The 15,269-nt window shown below is 47.0% G+C and overlaps 4 protein-coding genes across 4 annotated transcripts; 3 read left to right on the top strand and 1 right to left on the bottom strand.

The window, feature by feature from the left end:
• Positions 1–139: 139 nt before the first annotated feature.
• On the top strand, positions 140–2,342 carry CNBD4470 (hypothetical protein; the record flags this gene model as incomplete). Its single annotated transcript, XM_770625.1, has 15 exons — positions 140–166; positions 228–245; positions 299–386; positions 437–515; positions 577–679; positions 733–804; positions 861–950; positions 1,009–1,083; positions 1,147–1,225; positions 1,277–1,341; positions 1,394–1,493; positions 1,545–1,701; positions 1,755–1,846; positions 1,899–2,145; positions 2,195–2,342. The coding sequence occupies 15 exons, from the start codon at positions 140–142 to the stop codon at positions 2,340–2,342; spliced, it is 1,440 nt and encodes a 479-aa protein (XP_775718.1).
• A 3,652-nt stretch (positions 2,343–5,994) lies between these two features.
• On the top strand, positions 5,995–8,457 carry CNBD4480 (hypothetical protein; the record flags this gene model as incomplete). Its single annotated transcript, XM_770626.1, has 16 exons — positions 5,995–6,104; positions 6,167–6,179; positions 6,254–6,276; positions 6,328–6,499; positions 6,574–6,674; positions 6,734–6,765; positions 6,825–6,917; positions 6,981–7,191; positions 7,249–7,331; positions 7,383–7,483; positions 7,537–7,652; positions 7,713–7,776; positions 7,848–7,863; positions 7,924–8,003; positions 8,063–8,295; positions 8,346–8,457. The coding sequence occupies 16 exons, from the start codon at positions 5,995–5,997 to the stop codon at positions 8,455–8,457; spliced, it is 1,560 nt and encodes a 519-aa protein (XP_775719.1).
• Positions 8,458–8,651: 194 nt separating this feature from the next.
• Positions 8,652–9,985, bottom strand: CNBD4490 (hypothetical protein; the record flags this gene model as incomplete). The annotated part of the gene is made up of 5 exons (XM_770627.1): positions 8,652–8,753; positions 8,808–8,926; positions 8,976–9,262; positions 9,317–9,348; positions 9,395–9,985. The coding sequence occupies 5 exons, from the start codon at positions 9,983–9,985 to the stop codon at positions 8,652–8,654; spliced, it is 1,131 nt and encodes a 376-aa protein (XP_775720.1).
• A 354-nt stretch (positions 9,986–10,339) lies between these two features.
• On the top strand, positions 10,340–15,144 carry CNBD4500 (hypothetical protein; the record flags this gene model as incomplete). Its single annotated transcript, XM_770628.1, has 8 exons — positions 10,340–10,961; positions 11,018–13,613; positions 13,666–13,871; positions 13,922–14,103; positions 14,153–14,315; positions 14,366–14,528; positions 14,582–14,897; positions 14,953–15,144. The coding sequence occupies 8 exons, from the start codon at positions 10,340–10,342 to the stop codon at positions 15,142–15,144; spliced, it is 4,440 nt and encodes a 1,479-aa protein (XP_775721.1).
• Between the last annotated feature and the right edge of the window lie 125 nt (positions 15,145–15,269).

The raw sequence follows: 15,269 nt of genomic DNA on the forward strand, positions 1-15,269 counted from the left end.
AGCCATTTCGCAAACGTTGTCATAGCAAGTATACCAACAATTTGACTCGCAAGCCACAGAGGGACGTGGTATATCACTACACAACCTACAAACATCCCCTCAAGTGTTCAAACCGACAACAAAAGAAGACTTATTTAAGATGTCTGACGACGAGTTTATGATGGATGTTCGTACTTTTCTGCAAATACTGTCAAGATCAAGCTAATCACAAGCTATCCAACCAACAGGACATTGCCGATGATGAGGTAGGCATTGGGGCATTGCCTAACTAATTTGTCGCTGATGTTATTTTTCGCAGGAATACGACTTTGATTACGATGATGATGACGATGATGTCGAAGAAGGTGCCGTTGGAGATGTTGAGAATCAGTATTACAAGGCAAAAGGTGAGCCCATATAACCAGGTGTTGAATCATTGTGCTGATCTGCTGCGTAGCTTTAAAAGAAGATGACGCACAAGGTGCATTAAAGGCGTTTAGAACAATTGTCGATGACCAACCGGAGAAGGGAGAATGGTAGGTCCTTCATATCTTTTCGGACACTGAAAGTCAAAGCTGATTTGGCTATATCATCAAGGGGATTTAAAGCGTTGAAGCAGATGACAAAAATGAACTATCTTCGGCTGCATGAACCCGAGAAGGCTTTAGAAACCTATCGAGAGCTTCTCGGCTATACTAAAGTTTGTTGAAGTTGCGCCCGAATCCCACAGAATTAGTTGCTGATGGTTTACAGAGCAATGTGACCAGGAATTATGCCGAAAAAACGATCAATAATATTCTCGATTACGTGGGTGGAGAAGGAAAGGTCGGTGTTGGTTAAAATATAGCCACAGAAGAACCATTGGTTGACGCAGAAGACAGCACGCCGCAAAAGCTCCGAAAGTGCCCTTAGATACTTTAGAGAAGTTCTATGAGGTTACTAGAGTAGCATGTGATGAAGCGAAGAACGAGGTAAGGCATATATGGCCTTGTCATGTGGTGAAAACTGCTTACACGATGGCGGCTTCAGCGATTATCAACCAAGTGTAATTTGAAGCTTGCTAAGCTCTGGTTAGACCGAAAGGAATACACCCGTCTTCATCCGGTCTGTGTTCCTGTGCCGTCTGCGCACTTTTTTAACGTCAAGCTAACAGGTTACAACTGGCAGATCCTTCAATCACTCCACGCCACATGTGCTCCTGCTGCCAACTCTGTCTCGTCTGACGACCAATCGAAGGGTTCATTATGTGAGGGAGCATTCTTCTAAATGTCTTTTCCGGTTGCTGATTTGCTGTAAGTGCTTGAGGTCTATGCCATGGAGATTCAAATGTACAGCAACTTGAAGGAGACACGAAAGCTCAAGGTAAATGCTTCATTAGATGCTCCGCTCGACAAGTTAACTGGAACACTGGTAGGCCATTTACAATGCTGCCATGCAAGTGCGGAACGCCATCCCTCACCCTCGCATCATGGGCGTTATCAAAGAGTGCGGTGGTAAAATGTGGATGCAAGAGAGTAAGTTGCCAACTTTGCGTATATCCTACATTCGCTTAACTTAACCGGTAGAGGCATGGGGTAAGGCGTCGGAGGACCTCTTTGAGTCTTTCAGACAGTACGACGAGTCAGGGTCTGCTCAAAGAATACAGGTCCTCAAATATCTCGTGCTCAACACCATGCTTATGGGCAGTGACATCAATCCATTTGACTCTCAAGAAACCAAACCGTGTGTCTCTCTTCAGGAAACAGTCTGTTCTCCCCTAACTGGCATTTTGGCAGATACAAAAACGACCCACAAATCGTGGCTATGACGAACCTTGTTTCAGCTTATCAAAGGCGCGATGTGCAGGAAGCGGAGAGCATATTGAAAGGTGAGTCTATCTGTCTACGGCGAGGCCTGCAACAGCTGATTACCCATTCAAGCTAATCAAGCTACCATCACCAACGACCCGTTCATTGATCACTTTGTCGGTGACCTTTTGACTTCTCTCCGCACTCAATACATTGTCGATATCATCAAGCCTTACACTCGTCTTGAACTTGATTCTCTTGCGGACAAACTGAACATTCACAGAAGTGAAGTTGAGAGTCTAGTGGTATCTCTGATCTTGGATGATAAAATTAAAGGCAAGATAGATCAGGCCAATGGCATACTGGTGCTTGACCGATTGTGAGCAATCTTCTTTGCGTCGGGAAAGGGTAGGCTAACAACAGATCAGTGGTATGGCTCAGAGGAAACGGTATCAAGCACTGGGCACAATGGCCGCGGAACTTGATATCTTGGCTGGCAAGGTAGAGAGCGAAAAGTTGGGTGTCAAAGATGGTGGAGCGCGCGCGTGGGTCGGTAGTCAGGCTATCTTTGGCTAAGCGCGCGTGGGAGGAGGAGATGAGGGATAGGAAGCTGTGAGCTCTGGGGTTATATTGTAGCTGGTGAAGAAAAGCGCGTTTCGGGTTGTATGATGAGAAGATTTTGTACGAACAATTTAGAAGGATGAAAAACGTCATCATCATACAAACACAATAATAATGCACCTTTCTTTGGGGAAAAAAAAAGGAAGAAAGAGAAGAAGGAAGGGAGGAAGAGGAGCAAGAGAGTAAAGGCAACGCAAGGAGCGAGCGAATGGGGGAGCGGTTGGAGTCCGGCGGTAACCGCGAGAGCACGTCAATGGGAAGAGGGAGGGGGGGCTGGGGGTGTATCTGGAATAACCCGGCAAGTGTTGAAACGCGCCGTGATATATCAGGTGGTCGCATCTACTACTGTCACTGTACACTTTTTATATTCTAAACAGATCTTGTAATGCCGACATCCTAATTCCACCACGCTTCGTTGTCATGTGAGTTTCTTCGCTTGGTTCTCCCGACATTCCATCTGTAAAGAGAGATACATCTAGATCGAAGAAAACTGCTTCTATCTGTTTGAGCAAAAAGGGAAGTTCTTTGGCGCGTCTCTCAGCTCTTTCCGCCTCCTGCCACAGCAGAAGATTACTAATGCGATGATCTGCTGACTGCTACAACAGTAGTTGGTCACATTTGTATTATGCAGCTACGTACTCAGGACTTCATGCAGTGGCCCTCGACCTTCTAATAAGCTCCAAGCTTCTTGAGGACTTAGCACGACGCGACTTCTTCCCATACAAAAAAACGCTGTATTTCTCTCCATCAAATGACTCAAGAACGCATCACCGTCAGTAATCCAATTCTGCATGTTGCTGAATCACCCAGAGACGTTTACGTCATTCAACACACAACAACAAAAGGCTTGCGAATCATTTTTCTTCATCAAGGGTCCTCCCCAGTCCAGTCAGCTAGTTTTTATATGATATAAAAGGCGCCGAGCGGGCCAGATGATGGTGCCAAAAAGCCTAGTAGGATTCTTCCCAATAATAAATACATCTGACTATTATTATTATTACTAAACAACGAGATACTATTACCACTTACACGTTGCAATAATGAGCGAGGAACATGAGCATCATGTTATCGGCGGATACAAGGCGTAAGTAAACCCCTCTTCATCAGTTGAGATTTCCTTCACAAGGTGAAATAAGAGGCTGATTGTCGCGACGCTCTACAGTACCCTTGCAAACCCCAAGGCTAGTCTACATTCACTTGCCATATTTCAGGAAAAGATCTAACTGACTTCCCCGATAGACTTCTGAAGAGGCCAAGGCCCATGCCAGACGAGCAATCGAGGAATATGAGAAGAAGCACAAATCCGGTGGTGGTAGCACAGAGCATGACCATAGGGTTGCAGGGGGGTACAAGGCGTCAGCTTTTCAAGATGCACTGCCGTTGATGACCAAACTGACAATTTGTCTCAGGGCCCTGCACAATCCCAAAGTCTCCCCCGAGGCTAAACAACATGCCAAAGAAGTTTTAAAGGAGCATGACGTCTGAGCTAAGGGCTTAAAAGGATACTATTTTGAAATACAGCATGCACTATGAACTCGCGAGGAGGCGCTGTGAAGGCAGTGTATCAAGAATGGGATCAAATTCTGGGGCCAACATTAGGTAATGATTGTCATTGCCGTGCTGGATGGACAAATGGTGAACAACACCCACATCAACGATATCGGGACATTTTAAAATAGTTGCGTGGTCTTCTGCTGGAGGGGTAACTTAACCCGTTTTTTACCCATCTCTCTGTCCTGCTGTTATGTAATGTTTGATGCCAAGGTAAGGTAAAAGCGGGATGAAGGAGGAACATTATAACTATTAACTCTGCTATGCCCACAACAAGCGACAGCTGAGAGGTGATGGTGGGAAGTGGTATCATAATGTTATGTGAACAATTAAGACCAGCCTTAGATTTTTAGTTACGCATGTGTCTTATATGTTCTGAATAACTGTGTCAAATCGACCTTTCAACGCATATATAACTTCTCTTCCCCACTAACTATCGTCACATCATCCTTTTAAGTTGGCCAATAGGTGGATGAGCGAGTTACTGGGAGCAGGAGACACGGAGATTGGGGGAGAGAACGCTTGTGGGGTGACTGCTTTCTTGTACGTTCTATTAGATTCCATTATGGTTCTTTTCTTTCTTATCATATATAGATATCTCATAACAATAACTTGCATTTCATTCTGACATCTTCGCTTCTGTGGCACATCTTCGCGACGCGCCAGGCCTAATAGGATCTTATCTTCATTTCCAGCAAATCAACGAAGGGAAAAGCCCCTCAACAACCTCCATCTGGCTCTCCCACCAGAGTACAACAACACCGCATTACGTGAATAAGCATACGGGAATCATTAATACTACTGAACTATTCTGTAGATCTCCCCAATGACGATAATTGGGAGGTATAGAATAAGTCTCAAGAGCATTTCTGCCAAGGTGGGCAGTAGAATTTCTAGAAATGGTGATCCAAGTTTGAAGTGAACAATGGAAATGACGTGTTGTAGTAGGAAGAGGCAATTCTTGAATTCGTTGAACGGAAGGTGTTTCGTTCGTTGCGGTGAAGTGTTGTGATTCCCATCATGTTTTTGGAAGTCGCGTCGCGTATCGATTATGTAATTCCATTCATTGATGGTAAAACTACAGAGTTAAGGTCAACACAAGTCAAAAAATAAAGGGTTTCAAATATCGTCATACAAAGTTAGGGAAATTTGATTCCGTCTAAGAACGGGCAAATAAATATGTGTAATAACTAACACCCAACGGTATGTCAAAGTGAAAAACTACATATAGACAGTCAAGAAATATTAGTAGCAGTTCATACCCAGCGACTGTTTCTCATGAATTTTTTGTAATCATCAGTGCGTAGGTGGTGGCGATGGTAGATTCAACAACGTGGTGGTACGATCAACTTAATACGCTAACTTTCGGTGTTGGCGCGCTGATCAAGTTATCCGACATGGCCCACGAAATAAGTCGAATGACTAGATAAATATTCGCTCTCCGAAAGCATATAGCAAGATGCAAGAATGTGTGTAATTCGCCGTGAAGTTCTGTTAGTGCATTCACTTGCTATTTATATAAATAATTCTTTATATATATGTTGTCGCACGTTCATTTCTATCGACCATAGATAGGTAAAGATAGAGATCGCATCTTGGCCATATCTCGTATCTCGCCGTTAATCAAGCAAGTATGACGTATGAGGGTTTATTCACAATCCCGGAGTACTCGGTTGTTCTGCCCTTTTTGTGCTTCTGACATGATTTACTTTCAGGGTCTGACATCAGAATTGTGCCTTGATCCCTCGTGATTTCTGATTGGAGCAGAGCGGAGTGGCTTTCAACCAATCAGAGCGGCAAGGTGCACACGACCGTGCGGCTTCCTGCCGTGGGTGTGGCGGGCATCACGGGAGGTGCCGAAGGGTACAAAAGTGGGACGTGGAAAAAGAAAGAGCGTTTTTTGCATTCTTTTTTCTCCAGCATCACTACAAGCCATAAGTGTGAACAGTATATTGCCTTGCATACAGTTGGTGAGCTTCACTTGGTGAGTTGTGACCCAAAGGAGCCAATAGGACGTTTGTTGATAAGGATCGATCAAGAGATAATTGTTGTAGCGATGAGACTACCCTGGGTCAAGAAAAATGTGGATTTGGAGCCGAAAACTGGGGACGAGCCCCATGACAGCAACTTCATCGAGAAGAAACTCGGCCTGAGCAAGAAGGGAGCGTGAGCCAAAAAAAAGCAATCATGCGATCGATATTAGCTGACCATTGCTGTTTCATTTCTAGTATCTTTGCCGCTGTAAGTATAAGGTTCATCAGTGCGCGCACGCCTGGGGGTCGTATTGTTACTGATGTTAAATTCACATCCATTAGGGCGCCTCTCTTTTCTCTGACGGGTATGTTGTTCTTCATGGGGAAGCCACAATTATACTTACATACCCAAAAAGTTACGCCAATGCCTCCATTGGCCCGGCTACTACGATCATCAAAACTTATGTCTATCCTGACTTATTTGAGAGCAGGCCTGTTAACTCACGATTGCTTCCTGCCATTGCATTTGCCGGTATTATTGTTGGTCAATTGAGTTTCGGCTGGATTAGTGACAAGGTCGGGCGAAAGGTAAGCAATGGAAACATCTTGCGGCTATTACGGCCGGTAGACCGAGACATATCGAGCTAAATGCACTGGACCAGTTTGGTATGCTTCTCTGTACTGGCATTGTGTTCGTGTTCTCAGCTTTGCAGGCGGCGTCCAAGGGCGTTGGTGGTGCCCAAGGAACTATCAATGCTCTCATGTAAGTCAATCGTCCTTTGCTTGTGATCGCACTGATCCAATCTTCGTTTGGTGTCGCAGTGCCTATCGATTTTTGGTCGGAATTGGTATCGGTAAGTCAATACATTGTTTTATGAATCTCGAACAGTTTTGACGAATCGGGTGCTATTAGGTGGTGAATACCCCACTGGCTCTGTCGCAGCGGCCGAAAACACCGAGGATCCTGACATCCCTAAGGCCAGCCAGCAGCGACTTTTCGTCCTTGGTGAGTCTTTATACCTGACAATGATTATGGGACAGACTGATCAAATGAACAATGTGAATATAGCCACCAATAGCATGATCGACGCGGCTTTCGTGATCTCCTACTTTGTCTGCCTCGTCCTGCTGTGGATCTTTGGGATGAACCATCTCAACGCCGTCTGGCGAATGACTTTGGGTTTGGGTTGCGTACCTCCTCTTTTCTTATTTTATTTCCGGCTGAAAATGAAGGAACCCGAGTCGTATGAAAAGTACTCTATGAAGCACACGAGGATCCCGTGAGTCATTCATGCCGGGTAATTGCAATTCTTTACGAATATACTAACTTCCTTTAGATACTGGCTCATCCTCAAACGTTATTGGGTCAAGCTTGCCGCGGTCTCGATCACTTGGTTCCTTTATGACTGGATCACTTACCGTATGTGTGGACATTTAATACCGCAGTTGATAGCTACTGATGATAGTTCAGCCTTCGGTCTCTATGCCACACCAATTACTGATGCTGCTGACCCCAACGGTACTCTTTATACTTCTATCGGTTGGGGTTGTCTGATCAACTTCTTCTATCTTGTTTGTGCCTCCCAAGCCATGCTATGGTTCAAGCGTGCTGACAACTGCTGCAGCCCGGTACCCTCTTTGGTGCTTTCATCGTCGACTATCTCGGTCCCAAGTACTGTATGATCTTCGGTCTGTGCATGCAGGCCATCTTCGGTTTTGTTCTTTCTGGTTGCTACAACTTGTAAGTAGCACTTTCCTTGATGATGTGTTGCCTGCTGATGTGTCTGACGTGTCCATACAGGCTCACCCAGCCTCATCGCATTGCTGGTTTTGCTATCCTCTACGGATTCTTCTTGTCTTTCGGTGTAAGTCTTGAGCAGATGCAGACTGCCAGAAAAAAGGAAACAACGCTGACTTGGGCTTTTCCTTGTAACAGGAAGTTGGCCCTGGTAGTAAGTCAAATGCTGAACAGCATGAGGGTGTAAATGCTGACATTATTTTTATTTTCAAAGACAATCTTGGTCTCCTTGCGAGCAAGGCTATTGGACCTACAGCCGCTCGAGGACAATTGTATGGTATCGCTGCTGCTGTCGTAAGTGTCATACTGTGCTCTTTCATAGGTGAGAGCGGTAATACTGAACGACTCCACAGGGCAAAGTTGGCGCTTTCATCGGTACTTACACCTTCCCCCAGATCCAAGCGAGTTTTGGTAAACATGGACAATACGCTGAAGACACTGGTGTTTTCTATCTTGGTTCTGCTTTGGCACTCGTCTCAGCCTTGATCACCTTGATCTTCATTCCCAACATCCAACCTGATGCTATGCATGATGAAGACATTGCGTTCAGGGAATACCTTGAGGCGAACGGGTTTGATACCTCCAAGTGGGTAATTTGTGCGCCATGGTGGGGTCAATAGCTAATGTTCTTCACAGGATGGGTCTTAAAGACACTGCTTCCGACGTCGAGGTCGGCGACGGTAGCAGGGACGAGAAGGAAAATAAGACGCCTAATGAAAGTATTGAGACTCATGCGCTCGCCATTTAATTCCCCTTCTCCCCTCACATCTTCAGCTTTCCAGGCTGCTTCCTCCTCCCATTGATATTATAATGTCGCTCAACACGACTAATCTTCCGGTTATTCATGGTTCAGGTTACGACGGTGCAATAGTGTGTTAGTATATAAGTATTCATCCCTTATATGCATCCTAACCCTTTTGCATTCCTTTAATAGTATTATATCTAATAGAATCCTACGGTATGCAAAAGCGTGTGAGGGTGCTTGTCACCGTGAGCGTTGAGGATAGCATCAATATCAGAATCAAGGTCGTCTGAAGCTTCAATCTGCAGCAAAATCAGACTCAGACTTCCACTGATATGGAGAGATAGCAAACCTACGGCTCTGGCGAGCTCCAGTATGGATTGGCCGGCAATATGAGCTTCTTCGGGGTTATCTTTGATTTCAATGTTGATGATGTGGATTGGGCGGTTATACTCTCCACTTCTTGTCAGGAGATCTAAAGCGTAGTCAGTAATGTTGTGCTAAAACTTTTATTACAGCCATACCATCGCAAACAGCGTCGTAACACCTTTCTTCACATGTAATGACAACATCCGCCAATACACTCTTCAGCTCCTGCCACTTTTCAGGCGCTTTTTTGACTTTTCTGTTCCTATCCAACATGGGCAGGATACCATTACGAGTGTATAACTGAGGGTCCTGAGACTCGAGGTCTCTGTAGATGTCATCGTACGGGGTACCAAAGCGATAGACGTTGGGCTTGTCGATGGCCGGACCCGGCAAACGGACAGCAGAGCCTGTTCCGGCGGAGACGACTCGGAAGGAGTTTTTGCTGCGATATATAAATAACTGCGCATCGTAGAGATCAATGGGCATAATTACTCACTTCAGGACATAGTGCGCTTCCATGGATCGATTCTGTGATTGTTGGTCAGGGAGGACAAACGAGAAAAACAATGCTCACGTTATTGCTCGCACAAACCACACAAAATAACGGTCTTCTTCTACCTTGTGGCACATCCTTGTCCACAAATCCATTTGCTGGTTCCGAAATAACGCCTGCAGGCATGGCACCAGGAAGTGAAGGTGTAGGGCCGCTCGGAGGCGTATAAAATTGTTGGTGGCTCTGTTGCGACGGTAAAGGTATTGTGGGCGCAGAGATAGGCGGGGTGCCATAATTGGGTAAAGAGGGAGGGGTGTGCCCGGAAGGTGGGGTTGGAGTATTGTAACTCCCTTGAGGGCCCGATAATCTAGATCTGGGATCTTGAGAAGGTCTCATGCGGGGGTCTGGCGGGCCACTGGGAGGATAGTTTGGCATGTTGCTGGGTGGAAAGGCTCTTTGTTCGCCAGAAAAGGCACCGTATGGCGGTTGTGGGGGAGGAGCACTTCTGTATCCCTGTGGGGTACTATGCGCGCCGTTATGGCCCTGGTACTGCCGTGTATCAGGATATGATCCTCCATATGAGTTCGGGGGAGCATTGTAGGTAGCCGGGTTGGGAGGCAGTGAGGACGACGGCGGTGGCGGGCGCTGGTTGTGACGACGGCGGGGGTCCATGGCTGGCTGGACAAGTCGGCTAGAGGATGTTGTTTTGCGGGCGAACGAGATGAAGAATAGGCGAGCACGCAGATATGTCCCATAAATCAACTGAAGAAAACAAGCAACGTTCAAAACGAGGCAAAACCATCCGACTACAACTGCATTACAAAATATGGTGATGTCACAGCACGCTGCGTCTTTACTACAAAACTTTCTAATAAGCCTTTGATGCCGTCGCAAAATGTCTGTGTTTCTCCCGCAGACGCTCTTTTTACGTACACAACTCCTTTCTCGACAACACCAGCTCACCATACACTGCACATCTCACCGGGAGCGAGGGAAATCGCACACCACAGCTTACATTCAGCCCCAATGGCCACCTACATCCCCCACCATCTTGTCCACGTGCATCTCCCCGCTCCGCCATCGATCCCAGCATCTATCCCAGAGCTCCGCGTCCCTGTCGACGAGCCCATCCCAATCCCAGACGAGGCATACGAGGAACCCTTGCATCCTGACCATGCCGTCTCCGTCGTGCATGATACGGCGAACAATATCCTTGCCAGGAATATCTTCAATGGCTACGTTCTCGAACTTCGACCGTTTGGACCTACAATCGCCAAACAGCGTCAAAATATCGAGACCGGGTCAGAGATTGTCAGAATTTTCTTTCCAGAGCCTTTGAGAGCTCTTTCACCTGGACTCATACGGCTTTCCAACGAAGAGGACCGTCTTTTCATCATAGTCATTTCCCAAGCAAATGTCATTTATCGGTTGAACTTCCCGTTAGGAACCTTCAGGCAAGGGACTGATGACAGGTTCATTTTCACGACCCAGGGCGAAGAATGGTTGGAAGATTGGGAAGTGCCGGAACATTTGATTGGTGCATGTGGAGGTGTTGGTGCAACGACAGTCCTCAACGGAGATACCGTTGTATTAGGGGGAGGCGACGGTGGTATCGTCATAGTGACAAGATCAGGGAACTACTCTCCAGGTGCGTTTTCAGAGTTTGACCTATGGACCCAAACCCCGGCTGACAAATCTTATTAGATTCTGGACACTGGGAAGCCACGCATTATCGAGCATCTTCAAAATTTCGACTCCCTTCACTATTTTCTCGCTCCGCCAACTCTGCTGAACAAATTGTCTCCTTCTCGGAATTCGTGAAGGAAGGTCACGTCAAAATCATCTACACCCTCTCTCGCGATCGGAAGCTAAGGGCATGGAATGCGGAGACAGGGGCATGTCTAAGGACTGTTGACGTTCGATCTTCGTCACAAGCGGTCACCCTGCGAGGATCGGATAATGCAGCTTTCAACAGCGAAGATGGTTCAGTCAGCATGATTAGAGTTGTCCAGCACCCTTTTGCTTCCTCACGCTACTCACACCTCGTTGTCACGTTCTTCTCTACTCAACACAGCGCGTCCTCCGCTGGTTCATTTGTGGTGTTCCGCGCTTCAACAAATAGCTACGGAGTCAGCGATCTATCCTTTGCCGGGGAAAAACCATGCTCACCAGCATCTGCCGGCTCAGAATTACGAGGTTTAGAGATTCTGGCCCCTGTTAAGCTTCACGGCGTAGACAGCGGATGGAGACTATGGGCTGTATGGGATAGAGATGGCTCCCCCGTTTGTGAGGTTGTCACAATAGATGACGTTTTCCAATTCACTACTTACATTGAGGCGAACAATTCACCCCTTCTCAGCGACTGGCAGGTTGTTGTAGCTCCTTATAATGTTGAGCGATTCGATGCGGCCTATTTTGACAACCTTCTTCCACCAACCCCTCCCAATCCCGCCGAGCCCGAAGACAATGGTGATATCCCTGCGACGTTTATCCAACATCTTTTCCACCCTGGCCGATTCTCGACCTTGACCCTCCAAACTGCTTTGGAAGACTACACTTATCAACTTAGTCGAAAGAGTAACCGAGCTCAAGTTTCGGGTCCCATCTCATCTCTCTCGAAACGCTTTGGCGCCACTGTCGGCAGCCAACTTGAGATTGAAGTCAACCCCGATACGGGTGCTCCCGTCGTTGATGTCTATCGCAAACAGCTCAAACTTGAATGGCTTGGTATATGGGCTAGTGTTCGAGATCTTGACAGACAATCGCGATGGCCAGTGTCCACCTCTACCATCGGTCAAAGTCTCTTTGTGTTGACCCGCGAAGGTGTTTCTGTCCCCGTCCCTGAAGAGGCTGCTGGCGTCGTTGGCCGCCTTGGAAAATCTGAGATCGAGGCGAACGAGTTTCTCAACTTGCCGGAAGGTGCCTTGTGCCGTGTTTACCCATCATTAGGATGGTCCGATGCTCGGATTGCGGTGTTGAGCGTCACTATGTCGGGGGAGTATATCGCGGGCTTGTTGAAGTCCCGAGAAGCTCAAAGCGACGACAGCGATGTGCCTTCAACGGGATCGTTATTGGATGTCCTAATTCGTAACATCAATGACACGCTTTCCGCCGGTCTGCAGGGCCCGCCTGAACTGGTCGCCGGTTCATTCTGGGATGATTTCCTGGACCCTGTTCTGACGGAAGAAGAGAGAATGAATATCCGTCGCATCCTCTCTGAGACATCATCCGTCAATCGGGGTCTTGTCCAATGTGTTGAAATCCTAGAAGACACTTCATTCGCCCTCTACAGTTCAGAGGCAAACAGCGGGCCTTCCTCTAGCTTTTCCGGTCTTGGCAATGCTCTTCTCTCATCTACTCTATCCCAAATTATTGAATCCCGTTACGGCCTTGCTCAAAATATCCTTTTCACATCTCTTTTCTACCTGGCCGATAGTTTTGACCCATTGGATGACAGCGAAAAATCGGAAGAGCTCATTGAAATTTTGGCTCGTGTAATGGTGGCTTATCATCGTTACAGGGTCCTGAAATGGGTTGCTGGGCAAACTGGAGAAGAAGCAGGAGAGAGGAAACAGGCCGCCAAGGTCCAGAAGGCGAGCAGATCAAAGAGAAAGCTGGGCGATGATGGTCTAATAGACGTGTCAGGGGGTTTGAAGATTAAAGAAATGGAAGATAATGAGCAAGACACCGATAGGTTCACGACAGAGTACTCCCTTCTACATTGCCTTACCGCGCGATCACTTGCGCCAGAAGTTCCTGGCTCGGATATGTCTATCAGTGTTTTGCTTCAAGCCGCTATGAACGTTTTGGATCAGATTCACCTTCTATCAAGTAATCAAGTTGATATTGCCGCGCAGTCCCCGGACGTTGTACTCGGTAACAAGATTTTCATCGACGGTCACCCTCTTCTGGCGGGCGCATATTCTGACTTGTACCCTCTGTCTTCCGGTATCGCTTACCTCAAAGGAAGAGCGTACCTCGAGGCTGGCGTACTGGAAGGTGCCATGGAATACTTACAGAAAGCTGCTGCTGGGTGTAAAGATGGGTCTTTGACCTCAATCTTACCATCTGCCTCTGGACCCAACAGCCTCAGTTCGTACTATAGCGAAGTTTGTGACGCCTTCAAAGCCCACGGCATATCCAGAGCTGCTGCGAGCTTTGGTCAGCTGGCGATCGATACCGCCCCCACAAATGCTCCTCCATCCAGGGATCTGTGGACTAAGGTGTTCATGGCAAACTTGGAATTGAGTTTGTACGAGGAGGCATACGCTGTACTTACAAGTTTGCCCTTTATGGACATGTTGGTGATCATCTCTGAGAGCGAAAGGCCTTGTACTGATTGCTATTGATAGGAAACGGGACTTCCTTGGTCATCTCATTTCTGAAATGTGCGAAAAGAACGAAGTCGGTCGACTGAACTCTTTAGGTTTCATTGGTTTCCAAACGGATGTCGAAGAACTTTTGCGTTTCAAGGCGAGAAATTCAGATCCTCTTCGAAGGCCCAACTATTACAAAGTGCTGTACTCATGGCATGTCACAAGAGGAGACTACAAAAGTGGTGAGTTAAGCAAAAGACTGTGAATCATAGCAACTGATCCACTTTGATAGCTGGCGAAGTCATGTATCTCCAGGGACGCCGTTTTGCTGAAGGAAGCGGTTCAAAGTATCCAACCTTTGAGCTTTCTGCCATGCAAGCGCGGAGCTACCTTGCCGCCATCAATGCTTTATCGCTAGTTGAAAAGCGCAATGCCTGGTTTTCTGTTCCTGGCGCGCCCACTAAGTCTCTTAAGGTAAATCATTTGCCTTCACATAGTGCACCATGTACTCATCTGAACATAGGGCCTCAAGAGACGGAAAATGTCATCTTATATACCCGAAGAAGAGTTTACAAAGGGCAAATCCCCCGTCGATATAATAACGTTAGAGGATATCGAAATGGAATACACTGTTGTTTTGTCACAACTGAGAATATCAAGCCATATCCCGGACATATATGACCACGGTTAGTACTGTTTTGCTTCTGTCGACTTAGTCATACTGAGGTAGATGTAGGTGTTGCGGTATCTCCACAGGAAATTGTTGGCCTTTTCGTTCAACGAGGGATGTACGATATCGCCCAGTCTGCAGCGTCTTCATTGAAAGTGGACATGACCGATCTCTTCCAGAGCCTCGCCACGCGATGTGTGGAGCTTTCCAGATTACAAGAACATGCTGGGTAGGTAGCTGATCAGCATTCTAGACCATGAGCTTTTGTTGACACATCAATAGTGACATTTCCGCCGCTGCTTTTCTCCAGACGTCTCCCATCACTTCCCGTCTACAGGGCCCTCCTGCGACTTTAGCTTTGCATTATCTCCGAGTTGCGCTTCAACGACACGACTCCCTTAAAACCAACTGGAGATACAGGGAAGCTGTGGCCGATACCCTGTTCGAGCTGAACAAGGACAAAAGACAGGGGTGGAACATGCCTGCTTGGCTGGTGCAGTGGGAGATGGAAAGAAGCCCTGAAGGGTGGATAGGAAGAGCACTCAGATGGGGATGGGTCTCTGAAGCATTGGATTGGTCTATAGAGAACCTACGACAGGTAATAGGGCCTACATAATCTCCGCAAAAGGCTCGCTGACACCCTAATATCGCAGGCCACACCTCCGGAGCTTTTGCCCAAAGAAAAATCTGGCGCTGTTTATATTCCGTATAACCTTTTCGACAGGGTGCTCGCGGCAGCCGGACAAGGCGATGAAATCGAGGAGGCATTAGTACAGCAAAAGTCCAAGATTCTCAGGGAGGAAGTGTCCCGAAGGCTGAAAGGATTGGAGTCTTTACGAATGTAAACATGAAGTAGATAACAGATGACATAGATAATAATTGTTCACTCAAATATGAAGTCAAAAAAAGCAATGGTCTTTGCGGCAAAACTAATAAGCAACTACAGATGTTGAAGAGAGCGAAAGTAACA

The sequence above is a fragment of the Cryptococcus neoformans genome, chromosome 4 (genome assembly GCF_000149385.1).
Source record: "Cryptococcus neoformans var. neoformans B-3501A chromosome 4, whole genome shotgun sequence".
In the NCBI taxonomy this organism is placed as follows: domain Eukaryota; kingdom Fungi; phylum Basidiomycota; class Tremellomycetes; order Tremellales; family Cryptococcaceae; genus Cryptococcus; species Cryptococcus deneoformans.